The sequence below is a fragment of the Alosa sapidissima genome, chromosome 1, assembly GCF_018492685.1.
Source record: "Alosa sapidissima isolate fAloSap1 chromosome 1, fAloSap1.pri, whole genome shotgun sequence".
Classification (NCBI taxonomy): Eukaryota; Metazoa; Chordata; class Actinopteri; order Clupeiformes; family Clupeidae; genus Alosa; species Alosa sapidissima.
This window is the reverse complement of record NC_055957.1, coordinates 24,742,403-24,768,194: the sequence shown is the minus strand read 5'-3', so window position 1 is coordinate 24,768,194 and position 25,792 is coordinate 24,742,403. Positions and strand designations below refer to the sequence as shown.

Genomic DNA, 25,792 nt, shown 5'->3' with positions numbered 1-25,792 from the left:
TTCTGTTGACACTTATAGTTACAACATATTGTTCACCAACAGACATGTATATGAAGTTTGTTAGCTATGTATGTACTGTAATTGCTTTTATGTCCTCACACTTTCACAGTGTAAGGATTCAATTACTATGTCCATGGCAAAAAAAGCTGATGAAAGAACTGGTATATTTTTTTGGCAAGCAACAAGTCTGAGGTCCTGATGATTAAGTCAGAAGTCAAGGAACAAGTAAGTCCGAGTTCTAAACCTTATTGTTCTTGTCCTAAACCCGAGTCAAGATTAGAATAGACTTATTTGCTCAGCAACATGCCTGTTCTCCTGGCCATGCTTATCCTATTAATTTCACAACCACAAAACCTTCACAAAAAATTGCACATCACATTGTATTTATATATTATTATTAACATCACAGTGCAATATATACTGTAGACAAAGGCATATGTCAATATAGGGTTGCCAAAGAAACAAAGTTGAACAAAGTTAAACAAATTTTCCATTTACATTTACTGTTATTTACTAATTATTTATGTACAGCAGATAAGGAGAATGGGGACATGCAATTTACTGTGAAATTGTATAGTTAGTGTCAAGTGTCTGTTTTTGCCACCAAAATGTAGTCAGACACATAAATCTGATAAACATTGCATACTAATGTTGGGTGGTGAAAACAAGTGAAGTGCAATTCCATACCAGTCATATTTATAACATGTCCAAAGCAGGGCTGTTGTGCCATGAGCACAGGGGATCACACAGATGGCACTCAAACCAGTCAGAAGCCAATGCAGTTTTTTTATGGGAACATTAAGACTTAAATGTTTTACTTAAATTAAAAAAACATATTAGCATTTGTTTTATTTGCACAGAGAACAGAAACAGGAAGCAAGAGAGCATGCATTTAGACATGAAGACCACCACCAAATGAGCACATTTAATTTCTTGCACTGCTTCAAACCAGACTGTTTGGAGGTTTAGGAAGACAAATTCATTTTCTAACCACAGTTGTTCAGAAAAACGGGTTTAGGCTAATAACATTGCTTGTTACTTTTGATAAAAAAATCCATTTGTGCAGGACACACCACCTTTACCTTAGAGTAGAAAAACTATTGTGACCTTGAAACCTAAACATTACCATTCCACAAAAGTCTGTCACAACATGTAACTGACAAAAGTGGCAAGGACACATCCTTCATAAGATTCATGTCAATAACAGTGTTGCCTTGATAGTGGCTGTATCTACTGATGGTCATTCCCGTCTTTTTTCGAGAGGGAGAGGTCCATACTGGGGTTGGATCCAGGCAGACAGATCCTGCAGCCCATGATCATGAAGAAGGCCCTGCGGAAGGACCTGTTGAAGAGCCCGTACAGAAATGGGTTCAGGGAGGAGTTCACATAGCCCAGCCACAGGAGCACGTCCCACACCACCCCTGCCGTGCTGTAGTCTATGAAAGGATCCACGATGTTGAGGGTGAAAAAGGGCAGCCAGAAGACCAAGAAGACGCCCATGATGATGCCCAGAGTCTTGGCTGCCTTCCGCTCCCGCCTCAGGGAGTTGCGGTGCCGCTGCTTCTTACTGGAGTCCCTGCCCACCCCGGCGGCCATCTGCGACTCCATGGCGCTGATCTGCATGGCCTGCCGCTTGGCCGCCTTGTAGATCTTCCAGTAGGCCACCAGCATGATGGCCATGGGGAAGTAGAAGGCCACCATAGAGGCCATGACGGCGTAGACGCGGTTCACCAGGAACACGCACACGTTCTCGGGCAGCGGGATGGCCACCCCGGCCTTGTGGAGGCCCAGGAGGATGGGCCCGAAGGAGATGAGCAGCGGCACAGCCCAGCACACCACGATGAGCAGGACCACGCGGCCAGGCGACATCTTGGAGGAGTAGACCAGCGGGTTGCACACGGCGTAGTAGCGGTCGAAGGCGATGCAGCTGAGGTGGAAGATGGAGGCGGTGCACAGCATGACGTCCAGGCTGGAGTGCAGCTGGCAGAAGGTGGCGCCGAAGTGCCAGCATCCCTCCACCGTGCGGACCATGCTGGAGGGCATCACCAGCAGCCCCACAAGGAAGTCCGCCACCGCCAGTGACATCACAAAACAGTTGGTGGGAGACTGGAGCTGCTTGAAATACGCAATGGCCAGGACCACCAGAAAGTTGCCCACCACTGTGCAGACGATGCCAGCTAAGAGGAAGGTGTAGAGGGCGATACGTGAGCTGGGGTTTCTCAAGATGGCACAGGATTCTGGCTCACCTGACACAGAGGCATTGAACTCCTCCTGCCAGGACACATTCATCTTGGTGTCTTTTGACCTGAGAGCAGACAAAAAACACAGAAACATTTGGACACAAATAATTATGTCACCACACAAATATTTTTTTAGAGTCTGAAAAGTGCTCTGAAAAGGGTCATTCATTTCAGACATACACAGGAAAGGAGTCATATTCCTTGTAGTATACAGTAGGCAGGCCGATCAAAAAGCCCAATTCACATAGCATGACGCGGGATTCAGCATCAATACAAAACAAGATCAAGTGCCTATGCCCCAGTGGTGTGCTAACATTTGCCTGAATGTCTAATCAAAGAGCCACAACAGAAGAAAAGCACATCGCCAATAAAACACATGTTGTGAGTATTTCACTGGGGTTATCAAGCAGGCACCTTCCTTCACTAGTGTTTCATTGAATTAGAACACTGATGGTGGGTTGGGACAGAGACAGAATCTATTGAGATTCTGTATTCATATATCCCAGTAAAGAAATTAACTGGTCTGGGCAAAGTGATTTTGTTGGCTCAAGTATTTGGTGAGATCAGAAGGCTGAGGCTCACCATGTTATGCAATACATGTTTTTAAGCTTTATCCTGACAAAGATCTAGTCAGTCCAGTGAGAAAAAGCAGACAGCTTAGAGTTTATCAACAGGGCACATAAACCCTAAGGCAGTTTTTTGCTGCAGGCAGTAGAGCACAAGCAAAACAATCAAACAACATGTCACTTGGTTCCTTGGAGTGTTTTTCAGTAGGCAGTGGGTTGGATCCAGCCAGTCTGGGAATCCGTTAAACAAAAGGAAAACACTCAGTCAGTCAGAGTGGCTCTGTCCTGAATTTGATTGGGATTTGTCGGTAAGCCCATATGTCCTTCCAGAATAGTCCGCTGAGTATACTTGTCATCAGCTTTGCTGATATGGACGAGGTGTCAAGCCAGCTGTCTTCCCCAAACCTGATGATAGAGCTCACCAGGATCCTTCCCCTCTTGTACTTATCACATGTACTCTTGAGTCATTTTAGAACCACTTCATTTTTTCGCCAGACAGAAATGACAGTAACCACTGGGACAATTTATATCATCATTTATGAAGGGAATGGGATTTAAACAACTGATGGTGGATTGTTGTTACTGAAGTTGTGATTTTGGTGTCCATCTGGTCATATCAATAAAAAGCGTATTGGGGCTTTGGTATGAATTCATCCAGAAATAAACAAAATAAATATGTTTTGTTAACAGCAGTTTACAGCAGTCAAATCCAGTGTGGCAGAAGCTGTTGGCTCTGTGAGAGAGGGTTGAGAGAGAGTGGCAGCTTTGGAACTCAGCCTGTAAGGGAACGGCAGGGCGAGGCCAGGATGATGGGAGATAAGAGCTGGCAAGTGTGACCGAGGAAGAAAACAAAACGGTCTTCCTTCAGTACCATTTGAATCTTAATTAATGCCAGCGGGACTGAGGCGAGTGATGCTCTCCACTGCTCCCTCAGACGGGCTCTGAGTGATCACTCTTCTCATCGCTCCCAGGCTGTGGTCGTGCAACAGACGATGGGTGTTTATGGTGCATGGTAATGGTGCGTTAACCTTTCTCTTATCCAAGTGATGAGAAGCATATGGATGTGGTAAAAAAAATCCGTCTTCCTGATTTGAAGACAAATTGCTCACATTCATGTAAAATAAATTTAGACAAAAATGAAAGTGGTTCACATTAGTTTATCTTGATGGCCACAGCAGAAAATAGCCATATGATTGCCCCCCAGTATGGTTCTTGCTCAAAGTATTATTAGACGCTGACATGAATACAATTACCAACCTCGTCTAAAATTCATATCAGACTAAAAAAATGACCTGACATAACCTGTCACTAGGATATGCTGGAATCCATTGTCTGATGAGAGAGAGTGAAGCTACACAGAGTCAGGACTTGGACAAGATACAAGCTGGAACGGTTTCAGCCTCAGGCTCTGAGTCTGAATAGAGAAGACAACGGATAACATACTTTAGATTATGTCTGTGCTCCTGAAATTATTGGAAAAATTGGCCCTTTGGCATACATAGAGGCACATAGACTCTAGACCGACCCCCCCCCCCCCCCCCCCCCCACACACACACACACACACACATACACACACACGAACACACACACACACACACACACACACACACACACACACACACACACACACACACACACACACACACACATACACAGTTCTTCCTTAGTTCCTGTTCCAGTCCCCTACACCTGACCACTCAGACACAGCAGGAGATTGTTAGTGACAGGCGGTAAAGACATACAGGATGATGACCTCAGACATAATGCACTGTGCTGCAGTTTAAGTGTATCTTTACTGGGCTGTGTTGGAGAATGTTTGACTCAATTCACCACACTGCATATTTATAAAACGTTTAGATTTGCTTTGTTTGAAAGCAGAGTTTAATCCCATGTCTGATTCATTTATTTGGCTTCATCTGACTGATACTAATGGATTTCTCCCTCTAATCTTCATTCAGAGGAGAAGGGCTTAGTCTCTACAGCAACTGCACACTCTTCCACCAATTCACCTTCTCCAATTCCAAAAGTAAACAGATAGTAGAGTCACTTAAACTATTTGTTTTGCCAGGAGACTGAAAGTATGTCTTGTTCCTGCTCTCAGTGAATGAGACAGACTACGCTGAAGTGGAGAAAATGAAGCACAGTTCACCAGCCTATCATGGGTATCCACTTACACTATTTCTATAGCATAGCATCACCTACAGACAAAAATCCTTACACCGAGAAAACGAGCCAGGAATCAGAGGTCAACTCACAGTTGAACTGACAGAGAACTATTATTCAGAACCAATTCAAATGTGTAAAGCCATTAGCCCTAACACTGAGCCATAAAGTTGAGTTGAGCTTTTACGAAGCACAGACAGAAAAATCAAATACATGGATTTTTTTAGAAAAGAAGCTATCAACATGATTTCAAAGAGCTACATCTGAATTTTCATTGGAATAGGTCTGCAAACATTACAGACATTTTAAACAAATCAGTCTCTCAGTTAATCAGTGTTAGCAAGTGTGTATCCATCTGTCATGATAAGATAAGATGAGGTGGCGTGATGGGATGAGTTGAGATCCACTCACCTCAGTACATCAATGAACGTCTAGATGCTTTATGTCTCCATAGTGTGACTGCGGTCCTCTTCCTCCATTGTCTGTGATAGCCACAGAGACGAATTAACCTGCCTGATGCAATCCTATCCATGGAATGGTAGGTGGATGCTGGCAAGGAGAGGAGATGCGAGTGTGTGTGTGTGTGTGTTGTGTGTAATTGTTGGTGAGTGTGTATGCCACTATTACATTAATTACATCTGAACCAGTCCTCTTCATGGAGCTTGTGGAGGGGGGTGAGGGGGGGCATGCATGATGGGCTTTGGGATGCAAATGAAGCACTGCTCTACTCATCCACATTGAATTAGTTTGTCTGCATCACTAATGGAACCATTAGAAGTCCTGTTCAGAGGACTAGCTTCATTGTAAACCTGAACAATGTCTTGTTATATGCCTGTTGGAGTTGTGCAATGTCAACATATATGATTGCATGAGATTCATTTAGTTCTGACAACTATTGTGATCTCCTTTTTAATCGTTAGTTGTTTTTTTTAAATATATGTATATGTACATAAGTGGACATAACAAGTACTGCATATAGTGCTTAGTATATCCACTTCTATTAAAGTTATGAATATCATTAAGAGATATGAAATTATGATTATTATTAATAATAATATACACTGCTCAAAAAAATTAAGGGAACACTTACAGTTGAAACCTTCCACCCTTTTCTCCATTCTCAAACTGCATTCACAGAGTGTCTGACAGTTGTTGCAAAATAAAATACTCGTCTCAAAAGTTTTACTTGTACTCAGAACCAAACAGTGTCAGAGTACTGATCCAGTGTATGATTGAAGTGTTCAGTGTATGACTGAAGTGTTCCCTTAATTTGTTTGAGCAGTATATACATACATATAGATACATGATGTAGATATATAGATAGATAGATGGATTCAAATATAGTTTGAAAATGTAACAATATGATCCAAAAGATTTCTTAAAGAATACCTTGTAGTTGGTAAGATGGGGTAAGAAGTACTTCTGAAACAGTACGGATTCCCTGCTGAAGTTGTTTCACTGTTTCAGCACACACAGTGGGCACTTACCAGGCTTCTGAGTGTTCCGTTACTTCAACAGCTCTTCTAGCATAAGATCCACTTCAACTCCTCTCATTTCTCAGTATATCATAACAGCTTTTAAAATACCGCAAGCTTCAGCTTATGGATCATCAGTTGCATGAGTGCAGAGGGTGTGTTTTGATTAGGCATGAGGGAGCGTTAATTAAACCCAACATGAAAGGGACCTCCACTGGCTGATTAGTGTCTCCTGACCCAGCATTCATTTAGAGCACATCTGGGTTTTTGAATAACAGGTGAGGAGATAGATTGCAGTGATTTGTTAAATTAATCAAGAATATAATCAAAACATTGCCCACAGAAATTGAATAGCCCTGATTTTCTAATTCAGTGAAGCCATATGCTCAGCTTTGCTTTATTCATTTATTCGCTTAGTAATTTAATTCACTTGTTTCTGAACACATAATGTTTTTATTCCCTTTGTAAAATAATACATAATCTGGCAAGACAACTAAGACTGCTGTATCTGCTTCAATTAACTGATTTTCTAATGACAGAAGATTGAGAAAAATATGTGCTTTACTTTAATCATACGTCAAGTAGCTTTTTTGGTTTCTCCTTATTAGTTCAGAATATTCTGACATAATTACGTCATTCTAGTTTCCTAACCTCCTTTGGTATTTTAAATATCACCTTAAATCTGAAATATTTCGATGACCAAATGATAAACTGTGAATTGGGTAAGCAGAGAAATTAATTAACCAAATGACTTGAATGGACTTGAAGTCGCATGGCATTGCATGAACGCAGTGTTCAGATGCCTGTCGCCTTGCCTGGGTTCAGTTGAGGTGAGGAGGCCAGTAGCTGTTTTGGCACCTGGGGGCGGCGCCAGCCCTCTGGATGGCTGGATGCAGCGGTCAGATGTGCAGCATGCTGAGAATCTGCCCCTCTTTATACTGTTCCATCTTTAAACCCCTTTTCTTGAATATCCTCGCTTGTGAAAGTGCATTTCTAACACAGCTTCATCTTATTATTTATTACGACTATTTTAAACACTGACAATATCCTTTAATCAGGATTTGCCTAAGTAGCTTGTCTGATCATAACTCGGCATGATCAAGCTACTGATGACAGCCATCTGTGGCTAAAGCCTCTAGAAAAAAAGACAAACCTTAATTGTTGCATGACCATCAATCCTTACAGCGAGACTGGATCTGACAACTGCTGAAGATTGATGGGCCTTGATGGAGCCAGTTCAAGAGGCCGAGAGCAGCACAGCCAAGCCTACACACTCTAGCCTCTCTCCAACCCTGAGAATCAACACCATGTCAACTACACCAAGTCAGACCAGGCTCCACTGCCTCTGCACCACTGGGTCATAGTAATGAGCAAAGATTCTAGAACAGAGAGAGCTCTGTTCTAGAATCTTTGGTAATGAGTATTTCAACAATAAGATGTGACAGGCTGTGCAGTCACAGAAAGGTAAGGCATGCTGGAGAACAACTGACTGCAGAACACCATGACACCATCTACTACCTCAGTTATGTCATGTATAACGTATGGTCATAGCATTTTCTCACCACAAAGGTGATGTGCTGAGTGACCAGGCTTGAGGTTTCAAAATGGCAATGCAGTGAATGTGTTTGGCATAAATGAAAGAGCATTGTGCAGACATAAAGCATCTATTTTACTATTTCATCCCTAAAGAGAGCAACTGTAGAAAAACAACTTAAGTAAATGTTTTTTTATATACATAACTGAGAGTGAATTATATTTAATAAGCCTGTAACCCTGAAAGTAGAAGGTCATGCACACTGTTGCATTCAACAGTGATTGTCAGGCAATATCAGGGCTTCAGTGTTAACATCATTCAATGCTGCTAAGTATTGTGGAGGGTACAACAAAACAAGGCAGGATAATGATCAGAAATGAATCTCTGGAACAACACCAGCATCTTTCCATAGAGCCACATGTTGTGTATGATTGCTCTTGTACTAATGACCTGTTACTCATGCTGTCTTCACTCAAAGCAAACAGCTAGCTACTCTGCTTGATTAAGAACGCTGATAACCAAACAATTGTTGTCTAAGACGTGAATTAGAGCAAGTGAACACATGAAAACTGGCACACATTTCAACAATGCAATCTGAGGATTTTATCTGGCTCCTCTTAAGTGGCTCTGAGAGGACGCAGCCATCAAAGCTTCCAGGGGCTGCCCTAGCAGCTGTGCACAAATGAACGGGTGGTAGCGCCACCACCAAAGCAGTCAACATGTTCCAACAACTTTTCCTAAATTAGTTTGTCATGATAGCTGGAGGGGCAATCAGTGGACATCAATCATTGATGCATAGTGCAGATAGGCAGTACACACGTTTTGTGATGGTAATGGACTAATGAGACTAACACAAATTTGAACTGTCTATTCATTATTGATTATAATGTTCTACTTGTTACTTTCAATTCACATTTTCTGTGTGGGTTTATGAGCACACGAATGTCTGACAAAGTTGATGTCTATTCCTTCATGTCTTTAATGAGCATGAAACAGAAATTGATCATTTCAAGGTGAACTGTAATTAGATTTTTATGCAATCAGGTGCACAGTAATCTCAAAGTGAAAGGGAGTAGGACAAATGTGTAATTTTCAGAACAGAGTAGAATCTCAGAACAGCTCTGAATCACTTCAATCTAGCAAAACATTCACTGGACCATTGCATTGTGCACCAAGCCTAATATAGATAACTAATGAAGTTGCTTTATAAGACATTAGGTCCCTGGAAAAAAGAAACAGGCCATTGCTTTCGATGGATAGAAAATGAAATTACGCTGGGAAAACATTTTTACTGGTCCTCTCCCAAAAGCCAGAATGTCCTCACAAGCCCTTTTCCCTGTAATGGAAACAAATTAAGAAATGAGTGCCGTGTAGAAACTTTGGAATTGCTTTCAATAAGAGTCTGTCAGTAAGACACTGAAAATGGCTGCTATTTTTACATCCACACCAGCTGTGCTCTATTCACTATAAATACCTACTGAATACAAAATCTTTCATTTTACCATGAAATAAATTGGCGTGCTATGTGCCATTATTACTGAGATGAGAAAAACACTAACTGAATGGGAAAATATCCTTATGCCACTATGTAACACTCATGTGAGCACATATTATTACAAAGCACTAGCCCAAACCATGAACCAATCTCTAATCCTATCCTAGTCATAACTATGCAGCACACTTCTTACAGCATGTGAAAATACATGAGATATATTGTACCTGTCAATATAACTATACACAGGGCACTTTAAGAGGGGCTTTCAAACTTCACTATGCAATAAATCCCACATAAAATGGGTGAACAGCATGACTGGATTGGAATACAGCACAGGCACAGGCACCTTCATGAGGATGTCTCCTCTCAGCTCACAGCGGAACGTCCCAAATGTGTCCAGGAGAGCCTTCGTGGAGCCGCTGATGTGGATCTTTAGCGCTAGAGTAAAGAAAAAAAAGTTAGCTGGATGGCACAGTCAACTTAGTCATTGTCAACTGTGCTATTATACTCTGCTGATGATCTGTTGAGTTAAATGAAATGGAGATAAAACAGCCGACACAAGTTGCAAATGAGCTTACGCAGACCGTGCGACTCCATCCTGGAGGCAGTGTTCACTGTGTCTCCGAATAAGCAATAGCGTGGCATCTTCAGGCCAACCACACCTGCTACACAGGGACCTGAAGCAGAATGACTGGAATAAATAAGAGGAAGGTTGCCTCAGCAATTACTCTAATGAATGCATCTTCATCTGCTTTAATTTTGAACATAACAATATGCATGATTACAGCAAAGGCACTGCAGTCTGAGGGGGGTGGTACCTGAGTGCAGCCCGATGCGGACCTTCATCTGCTGCCCCAGCACATGAGGACTCTGGTACTGGGCCATGCCCTGCACTATGGCTAATGACATTCCAGCTATTTCTTTAGCATGAGCATCTCCATTCCTAATAGGAAGACCAGAAACCACCATGTAGGCATCGCCAATGGTCTCAACCTACAGTATGGGTGAAACAGAGGTGAGCGTAAATGATCACAATGAAACCTATTCAATTATCTGTAAAGTGCAAAGCAGAGTGTTTTCATATGCTCTAAAGTGCCTTTTATGTGTGTTTTAAATGATATAGCAGCCCACTGTACCAGAGCATTTTGTTCATAATGATCACTGAATGTCTGAGACTGGAATTTTTTTACCTTGTAAACATCGTGGTTGTCAATGATGTTGTCAAAATATGTATATAAATCATTCAGTACATTCACGACCTGAAAAACAAAATGGACACACACACACACACACACTCACAAACATTAACATAAACACACACACACACACACACACACACACACACACACACACATGAACATAAACACACACACACACACACACACACACACACACACACACACACACACACACACACACACACACACTCACACACACACACTCACACACACACAGGCACGCACGCACGCACACACACACACACACACACTCATCAACTTTAAGTTGCCAACATTTTTCCAATGAGCCACAGCTGTGTCTCCACTCAAGGCACCAAAATAAACATGTGACAATGCATTATTTCCACTGAGGCCCCCAGTCACGCCTCTGAACTATGCACACCTGACACACAGAAGCTTGTCCACAACACACAGTGCTGAGAGGCCCTCACGCCACAGTGCCCAGAGACAGACACCCAGTAACCACCGCCACAGCACAGGAGCCAGGAGGAGGCTCAGTCCACCGCCACAGCACAGGAGCCAGGAGGAGGCTCAGTCCACCGTGCTGGGCCCTGGTCAGCAATGTCAGACACTTCACTGAAACCTCTAGGTGATAAATGATGAAAGGCGTTTAAAAAACTGTCCAAACTTAATTTAGAACCTGTCCAAATATATCACTTCTTTCTTTGCAACTCCATAAATCTGCCCATCTACCAATCTATCCTTTGCTCTTTGACGTATTGATCCATTAACAGCCATAGTATCATGTTCAGTGTTGTAGGTCATCCGGCAACACATACCTGTTGCCATGTAGCAAAACAACAACCACAGTTCAAAACAAACTCTCTTCCAATAGGGGAGCTCCTAAGTGCTCGTACAGTGAATAGGGCTTGGGTTACGGATAGACGTACTGTAGTTACCATGGTACACTACATGCATTCCGATAAACAACTCTCTGACTGAGTATGTGAGATACACAATAGCGTGTGTAACTACCAAAGAGGAGGATTCCTGTGTTACATCATGTTTGTTTGTGCCATGTTCCCTTGCTCTCTTTTTCTGCATTCTCTCACATCTCACATCTCTCTGCGCACCTCTCTCTGCCCCAGTAGCTGGGTAAGTCTGTCACCTGCATCGGTGTAAGAGTAGCAGACATGGCGGTGAAACCCTCAATGTCACTGAAATAAATAGTGACACAGTCATACGTCTCAGCCTGCACGGTCTTTCCAACGATTAGCTGCACAGCAACAGACCTAAAACAAAACACTTGTTTTAGAGACACAAAAATAAACATATCCAAGTTCTCTGATGTGCAAATGCCTGCTGTGTAAAACAGGGTTGCCCTCTGACCAAAGGCATCATGAAATCTTTTGCAACATATACCAACATCAAAGCAGACAAGGGGTACTCATGTATACAAATGTTTCATCGGAGAATCACTTGTATATGTGTACTTATGTACTTATATACAGTACATTCTTGTTGGAGTGCTAGAATGCATTTGTATACAGGTAGGAAGAGGACTATGGAAACAATAAAGAAAGTTAATACAAGAAGAAATACAACACTATTATGAGAGGAAAAGAGAGAGTGAAAAAGAGGGGCTTTAGAGAGGCAAGCATCTCATCTACATGGCAGATGACAGTGCCGGGTGCGCAGCTAATGTGTTACCGTGGCAACATCTGCGTGAGGAGGCTCTCGGCCCGCCTCTTCTCCTCCAGGAGCTGAGCGGTGCGCTCACTCACCACCTCCTCCAGGTTACACGCATACTGCTCCAGACGGGACAGCAAGTCATCCATGATGTGCTCACTGCCCCTGGAGCACACACACACACACACACACACACACACACACACACACACACACACACCCACACACACACACACACACATACACAATTTAGCCTTCAGCAATTTACAAAATGTAGTAAATGCAATATGACTCGATGATTTTAGCAGTGTTTCAGTGAGGTGGAAGTTAGTTTGACCTGATGAAGAGTCAACTAGAATGTTTATTTGTCAAAGGATAAAAGTGTTTCCACTGTGTGGCTTTATGTGCCAAACCATTAATACATCTAACCTATCGATATGAGCATGCAGTAGTAAGCATGTGCTGCGTCATGGACAGTAAGCATGTAACACTGACGTCCAGTTTACTGGGACACCCAACCAGTGGTACCCAGAGGAGCAAATGAAGATGAAATGCATCAAGGATTAGTAGTCATTTACATCAGTACGTGAAGGCACTCCAGGGGGTATGTGAGATTTTAAAATATACATATATTTAAAAAGTAGAATCCAAGCAAAAATACTTTTAAAACAATATTTAATATATATTAGATATTATTTATAGTTCAAGAGAGAACACTACAAATTAGTGTTTTGCATATTTATAGAGTTTTAAATGGTTCATTTTATAGTTTTAAATGGTTATATGGTCACTGTTTTCACTACATTAGTTTGAATCATTTGCAATAAATTTAGTCATGGATTATTAAAATTTAAAATGTTTTTTTTCAAAATGTTTGAATTTTGTATGTGTTTATCAGTTCCAAAGTTTAATAAATTAGACACTGATGGCACAGTGCTCTGTTTTAAGTCTTTTTTTCTCAACTAAAAATGCTTTGCGCTGATTAGGGGGTACTTGGCTAAAGAAATATTTCACAGGGGGTTGAGAACCACTGATTTACATGATGGTCTGTGGGAGAGGGGAATGTGGACCTCCTTCCCTCCTCCCTTTCCTGTCCTCCTCTGTCATCCTCTCATAGTCCTCCTCTTCCTCTTTCTTCTCCTGCCACTGTGTCATCCCTTCCACTGCCTCGCCCCTGCGACCTCCTCTTCCTCTCTTTTTATCTCCTGTCAGTGTTTCTCATTCTCTGCTTTCATAAGTGTGTGGTGTTGAATCTCTCAGAGGAATTAATGTGGGTGCTCCCGGAGGCTGACAGCTCCTCTCTCAGGGGACGGGTCTCACCGCTGAGCAACGTGTCAGCCATCTCCCCAGAGCCTGGTCACCACAGCGCCGTGTTTGTGTAGCTGATTAGGAGCTGTCATCGCTAAGTGTCACTAATGAGCTCGATGGCCTCTCGGCTGTGCGTCTCCACTGAAGTCTGTCACCTGCTACTCAGGAACAGGTATCCGCCAATCACCTGCTTTCAGTGTGTCAACTCAGAGAGGAGACACGAGCCAGCGCTCTGGGCTGCCATCAAAGGAGGTGGCAAGGTGGTGCACACAGGAATATGAGAGGTAAACACACAAACATGCACCCACGCATACCCTTACCATCTCTCTCTCTCTCACTCTCTCTCTCTCTCTCTCTCACTGACTCACTCTCACTCACTCTGAAGTAAGACTGTGTTATCTGTCTCGAGCAAACTCAAATAATAGGCCATTAATATTCTCCTGCCGACACATGATTGATGTAAGCTAAATAAAAACAAGGCTCAGCAATTGAATCTCTGAGACAATCAAATAATGGTTAAGCTGAAATAAACTGCTGTCTCTTTTGATAGCATTTTGCATCTCACAGTCCAGGCTGTACTGGTTTTCAATTCAAAATGCTTCTGTAAAAATGTATAAAGAAAGATGCATCTAAACTGCAGAGAAAGAGCCTGCATCTAAAGCCAAATCTATATGCAGCCCAACAGATTCAGTATCTGGTTTATTCTTATTTTTCCAGTAACTAGTTGGGCTGGAGTTGGATTTGCCTGCCTTTTCAAACCAGTTGAGTACTGGTATGGCACTGACCCAGTTGGGCTGAGCTTCTTGATGGTCACTCTGAGGGAGGAGAATTCAGGCCGGTCAGCAGGCCTCTCTCTCCAGCAGTTCTTAATGAGAGCCTCCATCTCCTCGGGGCACTCAACGCTGTCTATGTGAGGTCTCAGTGGGCTTCTGCCTCCGGCCCTCACCCTCTCCACTATGTCTGAGAGAGACAGAGCCCAGATAAAGATAAACACTGATGGAGAATGGGGTATTACACATCATTAATCATTACCTGCATCACATGCATATGCTACATCCTTACTGATTAATCACCAGGTAACATTAGACACTATGTGTGTGTATATGTGTGTGTGTGTGTGTGTATACCTATGGGCTTAAGACTGGTGTTTGGTATGTAGAAGGGCCCATGGCGGTACACAACTTCCTGAACAATGATGCTGAAGCTGTACACATCTCCCTTCTGGGTGCCATTAGCAGGCATCGTCTGCCTCAAAAGCTCTGGGGCCCTGTACAGCAGGGCTGGGAGAGAGGACACTGCTCTTGACAACTGCATATAACCTATATCCATACTATTCTTTAACTGCACTTATCGACAGATGTTTGCCATACAGACTTGAATTTTAAAAAGGTTTGAGGGTTCAGAATCTGGTGTACTCCAGGCATGCAGTGTTCACTGACACTAACAGTCACGTGGCCTAGAGATTTAAAGTGAGGTGGCCTGTGAGGGCTCTTACCCTGGTGGTATCCAGGGCTGTCAGGGGGAATGGTGGAGTTCACCCGTCTCAGGGGATTGATGCCAAAGTCAGTCACTTTCAGCACAAAGCGGCTGTCCACCACACAGTTCCTGGAGGTCAGATGCCCATGGGAGCGCAATGGGCTGCAGTGCAGGTAGTCCATCCCCTGAGAGAGAGGCACAATCACAGGCGTTCTAGACAGCCGTCTGCCAATACAGAGACATGCAACCCAGCAGTGAGTCATTCCAAAACAAACTGCAATTTAAGGCAGCTTGTCTCTCCCCACTTCCATAAAAGTAAGGGGAGAATCGGGGTGAATGACCGAATGTTGTGAGAGCTATATACCTTCACAATATCCAGCAGAAGGGAGTACTTAAAACTCCAGTCTAGCTTGATTGACTCGCTCTTTAAAATGTCCTGGGAGATGAAAGACACCACAAAAACAACCATTAGTCTAGTACATAAAATCACACAAGCATGTGAAGAGGGCTGAATTTAAGAGAGACTTGTAACTTGCCTTGGATAAGAGCATCGGTCAAATGAATGACCGAATAACTGAGGGTCCCTACCTGCAGACTTCCTTTGGGACAGTACTCAGTCAGGAGGAAGGGCTGGGGAGACTCTAGACAGGCCCCTATGAAACTGCAGATGTTTCGGTGCGTTAAATCCCTACACTGCACACACACACACACACACAAAATGGCAATTCAGGAAGGATACAAGATGCTTGTTCCACTGAAAGAGCATAACATTCTTTGGCTGGGGATATACTTGTTTTTTGACAAAACATTTGTGCACATTCACGTACATAAATGGCTGTGTTGTGAACGACACCTTGCCCAAGTACTATGCAAGCACTACACGTGCTACTGGATGACTCCACTAGAGGTCAGACCACAGAATTTTGACCTAGAGTCGTAAATAAATCCGGTCTCGCATGCTCATGTACTGCACCCATACTATTGGCCCCATAGCTCATGTGAATATTGCATCTCGCTGTCGCGAATTGGACACAGGATATGTGTGGCAGCCATGGTGTGCATGCGCTCGTGTACACGTTATTAAAAGCAAGTAGATCCCTGGCCTTAGTGCCAATAACAAGGATGAGGTGAGAAAAACACGTGGGTGCGATGTGTTGTGTGGGGTGTCCCCCGTGTCCCACCTGTCTGAGCTCCGTCTGCAGCTCGCTGCTCAGACTCACACTCCTCACGTGGAGCAGACGCAGTGCACACACATTCTCCTGAGAGCCACAGACACGTCACAGATGAGCTCAGAGGACTGCAATACCCACATCCACAAGACAGCACACCTCACAAGCTCTTAAATAACTACATAACAGACTTAGCTGAAATGCGGCAAAACAGAACACAGCCTATTATTATAGCCCATAGCCTATTAAATCTTTTAAAATAATGCCTGTTTCCATGGGAGGAAGTCTGTCTATCCAAAGGGCCAGGTGGTGCGCTCACTTTATAGACAGCAGGCCTGTGAGAGGAACAGTGGTCCTGCACATGGCCAATGATGGACTCCACAGACGCCTGCAAGGCTCTGGACCTCACGTAAGGAACCTTACAAAAGAAAGGCATAACACATGAAAACAACAACAACAAATCCCTTTAAATCTTCCAACTAACACATTGTGTTCTACCTTTGGTTTCATGAATGGATGAGTTTACATTGTGTCCTTGCTTGCTCTCTTGTGCTTACCAAAGAATTCCGAACGTTCAAGACCTAATGACCCATTAATGATAGTGTGGTTTTGGTGAAACTAGGGGTGCAGATCTGCTTACGCAGTTCCTACTTATCAACTATATGGCCATTTTTGGTCATAGTCAGGAGTGAATGGTATTAACCAAGATTCTAGAGCGCTAAGCTCTGGTCTAACATCTTTGGTATTAACTTATGCAGCCAAAGTGATGTATAAAAATATACCGCTGCTAATCCTCCACATCTTTCCATCGACAAATATTCTCTGAACTATTCCTTTATCTTTCACTGAGCAGCATATTGAGTAGGCAGGTATTCAGTGCTAATGATTTTGTTGCTTCACGCTAAGTATCCCTGTACGGGGTCATCCCTATGTTCCCCGGGTCCTATGTTCCCCGCTCAGGGTTAGGTTTAGGTTTAGGGTTAGGGTCCTATGTTCCCCGCTCGGGGTTAGGTTTAGGTTTAGGGTTAGGGTCCTATGTTCCCCGGGTCCTATGTTCCCCCGGTCCCATAGCCTACAAAGTGGGGAACATAGGACCCGGGGAACATAGGACCAGGGGAACATAGGTATGCTCCCCCCTGTACACCACCATTGAAAGTTATGATTAGAGTTCACTACACTCCATTTACCACCTCAAAACTCTCCATCGCATGCCTGCAGGTTAAAGAAATAATGTGTCACATGAATGTTAAGTTATTGGAGGCGAACAATGTAAATGAATGTAAATGTGGGTGGGTTTTTTTAACATCTAGATATTTATGAATATCATTTAATGACAGCTTTATTTATTTTAATATATAATTAAGTGGATACTTTATTGAATATATTTAGTTAACACTGTAACAATGGCACATACAGTCACAATGGACCATTAGTGTGCCCAAACCTGGATATATGGAGTGATTTATATCAACTTTTTGGGAAATCAGCTTATTAGCTGAGCTAGATAAAAGGACACATACCCTTCTCTTCTCTATGTGTGCAACAACACAGTCTGCCATTGTTTACCTATTTTAGCATAATTCACTGGAAGTGGGTTACACCAGTTAGCCTATACTGTAGCTTCCTTTTAGCTATAAAAGGCTAATATAGCCTAGCTATAGGCTAACTGGTGTAACCATAGACAGTAGAAGATACCCACTTCCAGAAAATAAGCACATTTCCAAGAAGTTGGCATAGTCCTTTAAGGCCTGAAGAGGGGACCTAAAGATGCTAAAGAGTGTATGAGGGGTGTTGGGAGCACAGCCCTTGTGAGCCCCACCTTAGCTGCTGTGGCAGGGGAATGCAGCTCCATCAGGCTCACTTCACCAGGGCTGACCCTCCACAGCATCATGGACGCCTCCTCCTGAAGCCTGTACTTCCTGCAGAGAGAGCAGGAGTGAACCAGGAGTGCAGTGAAGGATATGCAGTGATTGCATATGACTTCAATTACAAAGGAAGGTAATGAATTTTTAGGACATTCTCAAAAAGTGAGACTTTTCGAAATAGGAAAAACTGTCAAAGTTAAAATGAGAATGAATTTGATTTCATGGCACATATGCTAAATCATATTCAAATTGAACACCTTCGTGCTTTTTTTCAATTACCAATTGCTAATCTGCCTAGATAGATAGATAGATAGATAGATACTTTATTGATCCCCAGGGGAAATTCTATTAACATAATATAAAATTCCTCCCAACATGGGGATCTTGTGGCTATGAGGATCATGGAGTGTCCCTTTTCAAGAATTAGAGCAAATAATAAACCAGTGAAAGCATATGTGCTATCTCACCTGTACAGTATACAGACAGCAAGAATCCCCGCTGTCAGTAAGCCAGATATCAGCCCCACAGCAATAGCAAATTTTCTGTCTGTGGTGAAGATGAAATAACTCAGTCATTTAGATATATGGTTTAAGCACTCATCCAAAGTCACTGGCCTTAATGTGAAAGGGTGTGGAATGTGGCAGATGTTTTTAATTACAAATCTATGGGGAGAAAAAATGAAATATTATCCCAACGAAAAGTCAGTTGAAATTTAGAGAACACTCAGAATGACAATGACAACCCCAGCCAACAAAAGACAAAATAACAGTGTTGTAATCTCCTGAAGGATATTATTAGATATCATCAGCAAGGACTTCAATAAAGGCCTGCCCTAAAACACATATCAGCACAGAGAGTGATTTTGGTCTGGCAGGCACCAGTGAATAATTCATAGTGGCTTCAGTCAGTGTTGGCTGTTCTATCTTTTCTTTCTTAAGGGGGGTCTGGGACAGAGTTGTAATGAGCTCCGTGACCCCAGTGCTGACCCCAAAAACACAGGTGTGTGGTGTGTCCGTGCAGGAGAGCATGCATTACAGTGGTCAACCACATGCCCAACACACATCTTGTGGAACAACAGCTCCCCCTACTGTCTCCCTTTTAACACTGCAGAAGTTTTTCAAATGTGACGGATTTGTTTCAAACATTAAAAGCCACATTAGTTGTTACTTTGATATGCTATTGTAGGCCACGGAATACCCGGTGTTTCTGCAATTGCGCTCACTTTTGCGCGCTCTCTCTCTCTCCTCTCTCTGTCTCTCTCTCTCTCTAAACATCACATGTAATACATAAAATACACAAAATGTATAGCATTCAATATTTCATATGCGTCAATGGCTTCATCATCTGTTCCTACCAATTACCACAACAATTCATTCATAGAGTCAAGTAGAATTCCTCCTAGGCTGCTGCAGTGAAGAATAGTGTGGAAATGACATTATTGCCAATAATGCTACAATGGCAGAACAAAAAATCATAACTCAACATTTTTACCATTTTTAAAAATTAAACTGCACCTGTCCCTCACTTTTGAGTCCTTACCACAACTCGAACAAAATAGTAAAAATAGAAACATTTTCAAAGCAAAACAAAATAGTTTTTAAGCAACAGAAATGAGCAAGAGTGCAGATGGCAAACATGTTTGTTGATCTTTGCATTCTGTTCTAAATGGGATAAGATGTGTGCATCTGAATTTGCTAAGCACATTTACCTTAATCTTTTTGCTCACCTTTGTGTTGTGCTGTTTTAAATGTGGAGTCAAGTGACAGAAAGGCAATTGTGATATGATAACCAATCAGCTCACAACAATGGCTGTGTCTGCCTACAGGTTATGAGATGCTAGGCCTACGTAGATAAATGTGCTGACATTAGTGGGATGTTATCCTAGATTTCCCCGTAGGGAAATGATGTTGTAGGTCTTCACCCTGCTGGTTCATAAGAGTTTGACTGATTATTCTACTGGGATCATGCTGATGTTGCCAGCTCAAACATTACACACTAATTTATCACTGTGGCATGTAGAACAAGGATTCAGTGGCTCTTACTGCAGTGTTCAGAATGAAATGGCAGTGTCAGTCAAACACTCCAGAGTCGAGAACATTATCTTAAAGATTTGAAAAGATAAATCAACCAAAATGTTTATCAGCCAACACAAACCACTCATTCTGCCTTCTGATTCCTACTATGATAGTGTAGTTATGTAGTCAGTGACAGTGGCAGTACCAGTGTAGATGCAGAGCTCCCCTCTGAACCCACACTGAGGTGTGTCCTTGGGCGGGTTTGTCTGGCTCCCAGGCCACAGAATATGGACCCCTCTCACTGCCTCATAGACCTTCTTTGTCCCAGAGTAGTTAGCAACCACCTGCACAGGGGGAGAATCACCACTCAAGCAAGGACAAATCAAACATGAAATTCATTACTCAGCAATGTCCTGAGGGGTTAAGGCTATATAGCTATATAGTAGGCTATATAGGCTATACTATAAGGCTATATAGCTAGTGCCATAGGGGGTGCCATGCCCAACAGACCTTTGGTGTCAATATTAGGCTACAGTATGTAACACTGTGATGTGCGTTGTCCATAGACAAGATACATATGTTACATTGGTTTGCATTTGTATATTGAATGCATTTTGTAGAACAGAACATATTCTGTATATGGAAGGTCGGATGCACCTTATAGTGTCAACCCTTAACCTAAAATCAGAGTATGTTTTCCTCAGGTTTAGGAAACAGCAATTGACCATGGCAAGTAAATTCACATCTAATTCTGCTATACAGGGCTGGAATTTAGACATAAGAAGATTAATTTCTTTCTGGAAACTCACTTTAAATTCTCCACTGCCTTCCATATGTTTCATCATGTATGCAGATTCACGGTCACCATTTGAATCAATTGTCACATCTCCTTGGATACCTGTGTTGAAAGCAATTGAATGTTCAACATAAGTTAAATTTTGACCTCAAATTTATTAAGAGCAATATTCCTCTTATCCCAGCGAGCTGACCGGTAATTGTCCTGTTCCACATTTTGCGGGTAATATTGAAGCCATCGTATGGGTTTCCACTTTCTGCCAAGCTTTCGTTTAGTGCCTGTGCATACAGCCACACTGTATCATGTGCAATAGCAGCCAAAACAGACACCTGTTGTAAATCATGTAAAAAAAAAAATCAAATAGACAACAGCAACATTCCCTATGAAGCATCAAGTTCATATCTTTCATTACCTTCAAAATCATATTTTGTAGGTTACCAACCTCTTCTTCTTCAGAGTACAGGTAGCCAAAGTCCTCTTTGGCCCTTAGTTTGACCTTCTCATTAAACTCCTTGTATTTGTCATTGCTGGGCTTGTAGAGGGAGAGGAGGAAAAGGGCCTGGTAAGCTTGCTTGGCCATAGAATCATATGCGTCTCCTGAAACAAAGGTTCAGAAAGATGCACATTTCTGGATGTGTGCTTTATGACATTGATGTGTATATATGGGAATATGTATGATAATGTTTATGCATGTGCAACAAAACCTCGCTCCCAGTCAAAGTTGCCAAACAGGTCTTCATGCTTGTATGGTTCGAAGCAGAAGAAGACATACTCCCCATGGGTGAGGCCTTTTCTATGGGCTTCTATGAGAACCCTCCGCACAACATTTCCTTGAGCTGAAATCACAATGACTGCACACAAAGGGGAAAAAAGCATGAGCACCTCTGACATCATCCCACACCATGCAGAGCCAAAGCAACAAGGGTCTGATTGTGTGGTGATGATGTTGATGACAGAGTTCACAAACTCCTGGTAACTTCGGCCATCTCTGCCAGAGCCTGAGCATAGGTGTGGGAGGAATTCCCTCTCAGCTCCAGGGATTTGGCAATTGTGATGTTGCTGATCTCTGCCTGGTACCTTTGGCAAACACACAACAAATCCAGAAATCTTTGCATGAGACCAGGTGCCTATCAAATTGACAGTGTAAACGTAAAAGTCTCTGTCCACCCAGAACATATAATTGGGATGAAACCCCTCAGCTGGATCCAGGTTCATTCTCCCTACCTGATCCCCTCTGCAGGGATAGTCCAAACAGTGTCGTTTTCATGGATGATCCCGATTCGTCGCCAGCCAAATTCCTTACAGATCTCAACAAAGAAGGAGCCCATCTTTGTGAAGGGCCCAAACACCCTCGTGAGAGTGGGGTAAGCCTGTAGCTCAGAGGGTGAGAAGTGAATAATTGCTGTGCTGAAGGGCAGAGAGACAAAGCTTAAAGACACACTATGATAAGATTTTCACCTTTATGAAGCCAATATGATGGTAAACGAACTTGTTACAGGCGAATCATTCACCTAGCATAGCTATACAGCATAGACGTAGCGAGTCCCTACCGAGGAAAACCAGCCATGCAACTTCTAAGAGTGGCACCCCGCCAAAACTCGCAAGAATCTGAAACATTACCTTATCAGTAGATAGCTCTTTGGAGATAGTTTTTGCCTGTTGTTAATCCTTCATCTTCACAACAAAAGCATTTGCATTGTGTACAGGAGCGGGAAGTCCCTGTACACAATGCAAATGCTTTTGTGTACACAATGCAAATGCTTTTGTATGTACAAAAGCATTTGCATTGTGTACAGGAGGGATAAGTCACAAGAAGTTTGCTATTTACAATAGCAGAGTAACATATAAATATATCACGACTGTAAACTCATCAAAAATACCTAAACCTGCATAGTATACCTTTAATACCTGATTAATGATTTACTACACACTTTAAAAGGTCCAAATGTCTTGTATTCAGCTCATGATAAGATTATTCTGGCCATTAAAGTGATAGATAGTGACCCAAATTTGCCAGCCTGTAAGTTATTCCACAACAAAGTGAATAGGGTGGATTTTTTCTTCCTATTGTAGCAACCAACTGCTACGCAAGTGGTCGGCATCTCTCAGTCAGTGTTTCGATAATAAAATTCAATTTTGAAGATATTTGTCACAGTAAGCCTATATGTAACATATGTAACCTGGCTGTATGTCTATCGCTCTGCCTACCACGCTGCCTACCACTCCAGTTGTAAACAAACGGTCGCATGACATTATGACGTAGGTGCAAAACCTTACTAGGCTGTATAAATTCAAACAGCTTGCATCACGAAGGGTAGATGTTTAGCCTTTAAGTCATTTTCAACTTCTGTGACACATGCAATACAATTACCCTATCATTTCATGTCCATTTTATTCATCATTTCAATGATATTTTCATTATATTTTTCTGTATAGTGTTTTTATAATCCACCTCTTTGTCCAGAAACTGCTGTTCTGCACACACAGGGCTGACTACAGCGATATTCCAAAAAGCAGCCAGTTTGGAGGTCACTGCACAAACCTGGGACAGAACAGTAATTAGTTGGCATTTAGTCCACAATGCCTTACATTTCACGGCACTAAAGACAGGCCTACTATACCAGAAGCCACTGTTAAAGTACTGTGCACTGACCTACATTTAACAATGTGTTGGCTTTGCCATGTGAGGGCATGGGTGGAATGAACAGGAAAAACACACACCTGTGAACAGGCAGGGCCAATGAGGGCAGCGTAGTTGTGTTTGTGCTGAAGCTCCACTATTTTCCCAGGACCTGTCAAATCATTGCATTCATCGTCCACATACTGGTAGTCCAGTTGATGACCTGGAGGACAAAAGGACTCTTTTTCGTAAGTGCTTGATTTCAAAGGAAGTCCTTACCTACAGTACAAGTACACATAGAAATCCAATATATAGGCCTACCTAAAAATGAACACGTGGCACAAACCCTCGGTTAAAAAGCATATAAAAAATTACCAAACACTGTACCAAACAATGTATCTCCCACATTTTGGATAAAAAACAGATACATTTCGACCCGACAGGGTCTTCTTCAGGCAACATGAATTTCAGACGTTGAAACATTGCTGTTTTTGTTTTAAAATGGTAGTAGATCCATTCTTTACTAGGCTATTGTTTACTATGAGTACACTCTTAAACAAATGAGTTGAAAACAACACAACTTGCATTGTTTTTAACACATCTCTGTCCAGATATGTACAAATGTCTGTCCTCACTGCCGTAGCCTTAGGCGACTGACCTGGCAGTATGTCTGGCCTGCTGTTGATGGTATCTATGGCGATGAGCGCTCCCGCCCCCATGCGCCCCACGCTGAAGGGTATGGAGGTGTTGGGCATAGACAGCAGCAGGGTGAACTTTGAGCTGGAACTCAGTTGCACACACAACAGTAGAAGGAGAATTGTTTTGAAGACAAATCCCAGAGCTGTAAGACAAGCAGCACAGAAACCAACAAGCAAACGCATGTTCCGTACATAAGCTTGGCATTGCGTGAGAGAACGTGGCATTAAGAGAGAAGTAACAGAAGTTCCAACAAATCGCTTTGATACAATAGTATTTTCTGGGATAAAAATCAGTCACAACAATGACTTTTCTCAGAATATGACTTTTTCACTGTCAAGGCAAGATTAAATATATTACACAGCAAAATACAAATTTTGCAAGACTAAAATGATGAAATAAATGCTTTCTGCTTACCAGTCATGATTTGAGAAGACATGTAAAAATTTCATTCATCAGGAGAATTTCTCATATAAGAAGACAGTATCAGAACTTCAAGGGCAGAAACAAACGTGGTATGGTGTTCAGTGCAAAAGTACTGTACAAGTAGAGAGTCCTGCCCTCTGCATATGTTATAAACTGTAGGTGCTCCATTGACCCTCAAAAACCCCCAGTCCCCCTGGGGACCGATTTGGAACTGTTGTGGCTGTTTATCAAATTAATGGGGTAAACAGTGATAGCTAAGACTCTGGGAACACAGGCTTGTTTCTGAGGGGAAAAAGGGGGGAAAATAACTGTTTGTCTGTCTGAATGTTTAGATCTTTACTTCCTGTTTTTTTGTCACCTAGAAGCTCAAAAGTTCACTGTGTAATAAACTAATTACATCCTTTAGACAATGTGAGCTCATTGGTACAGCATTATATGAAATATCTCATCACAGCGCTCTCCAGAACCTTTTTTTTTTATTTACGTGAACAGGCAGGCTTCCAGTGCATATCAACACAAAGTGAACATGAAGTGATAAATATATCAAATATTTGTGCTTTAATAAGAAAGCAGCAGTGAGTTGGGCTCAACATTGGTGGAAAAAATGCATCGTGGGAAATGCTACTTTCTAGGTCTTCCGGCCAATGAAAGCTCCTGGTTTTGATAAATTAAATAAAGCAACACTTGATTCCATGATGGAGACTAATGATGTCTGGACAGTGTAAGGACAACATTAATTTTCTGGGGCACTAGGATATCCTCTCTCTAAATTCACTATCTTTATGTTTATGTTGAAGCTCAGCATTTAGTATGTAGCTTATTATCCCTCTCTCTGCAGCTGGACTTCTTGCACGTAGGCAAAGCCTTAACAACTCTCCACACCAGACACCAGCACGAGCATCTCATCTGATGCTGCATTCAGGCCCCACTGAATGAAAAACATGGAAATGTACACAAACATACATAATTAGTATAGAATCAGGTTTCAGTGGCTGGTGTCAATGACCTCTGCTCTGGTATATACAGTATGTAGGTCATCTGATACTTGTCAGTAGGTCTGATGGTGGGAGGGAGGGGTTTG

General features: G+C 42.4%; 2 protein-coding genes across 9 annotated transcripts; both read right to left on the bottom strand.

The window, feature by feature from the left end:
* Positions 1-550: 550 nt before the first annotated feature.
* Positions 551-8,044, bottom strand: LOC121719736 (5-hydroxytryptamine receptor 4). Of its 8 annotated transcripts, none has more exons than XM_042105507.1 (4): positions 7,598-8,044; positions 5,381-5,518; positions 4,099-4,220; positions 551-2,305 (listed from the first exon to the last, which is right to left on the bottom strand). In XM_042105507.1, exon 4 carries the CDS (start codon positions 2,287-2,289, stop codon positions 1,231-1,233), a length of 1,059 nt encoding a protein of 352 aa, XP_041961441.1. In that variant the 5' UTR covers positions 2,290-2,305; positions 4,099-4,220; positions 5,381-5,518; positions 7,598-8,044; the 3' UTR covers positions 551-1,230. The 8 variants fall into 8 exon arrangements, 7 of the variants coding, with proteins under 7 accessions (XP_041961441.1, XP_041961449.1, XP_041961433.1 ...); XM_042105515.1 differs by having other exon boundaries at positions 4,109-4,220; XM_042105499.1 differs by lacking the exon at positions 4,099-4,220 and having other exon boundaries at positions 6,359-8,044.
* Positions 8,045-8,935: 891 nt separating this feature from the next.
* Positions 8,936-24,814, bottom strand: si:dkey-37g12.1 (atrial natriuretic peptide receptor 1). The gene is made up of 27 exons (XM_042056796.1): positions 24,703-24,814; positions 24,248-24,430; positions 23,691-23,812; positions 23,422-23,511; positions 22,194-22,339; positions 21,937-22,046; positions 21,674-21,820; positions 21,412-21,566; positions 21,163-21,298; positions 20,983-21,071; positions 20,379-20,517; positions 18,626-18,704; positions 18,113-18,212; positions 16,613-16,711; positions 16,306-16,383; positions 15,713-15,817; positions 15,489-15,560; positions 15,144-15,309; positions 14,776-14,928; positions 14,434-14,608; positions 12,362-12,505; positions 11,820-11,943; positions 10,664-10,732; positions 10,292-10,466; positions 10,052-10,150; positions 9,820-9,911; positions 8,936-9,314 (listed from the first exon to the last, which is right to left on the bottom strand). Exons 1-27 carry the CDS (start codon positions 24,722-24,724, stop codon positions 9,267-9,269), a joined length of 3,117 nt encoding a protein of 1,038 aa, XP_041912730.1. The 5' UTR covers positions 24,725-24,814; the 3' UTR covers positions 8,936-9,266.
* Between the last annotated feature and the right edge of the window lie 978 nt (positions 24,815-25,792).

Bases quoted from the DNA above. Each gene is read 5' to 3' on its own strand.
- LOC121719736 (XM_042105492.1), bottom strand. From the start codon at position 7,617: ATGGTCATGCAACAATTAAG. The intron at 2,306-7,597 runs GTTTGTCTTTTT...GTCTGCTCTCAG, and splicing joins ATGGTCATGCAACAATTAAG to GTCAAAAGACACCAAGATGA.
- si:dkey-37g12.1 (XM_042056796.1), bottom strand. From the start codon at position 24,724: ATGTCTTCTCAAATCATGACTG. The intron at 22,340-23,421 runs GTGGATTATAAA...TCTGAGCTACAG, and splicing joins AGCAGTTTCTGGACAAAGAG to GCTTACCCCACTCTCACGAG. The intron at 21,567-21,673 runs GTTTTGTTGCAC...CCTTTGTTTCAG, and splicing joins CAACTTTGACTGGGAGCGAG to GAGACGCATATGATTCTATG.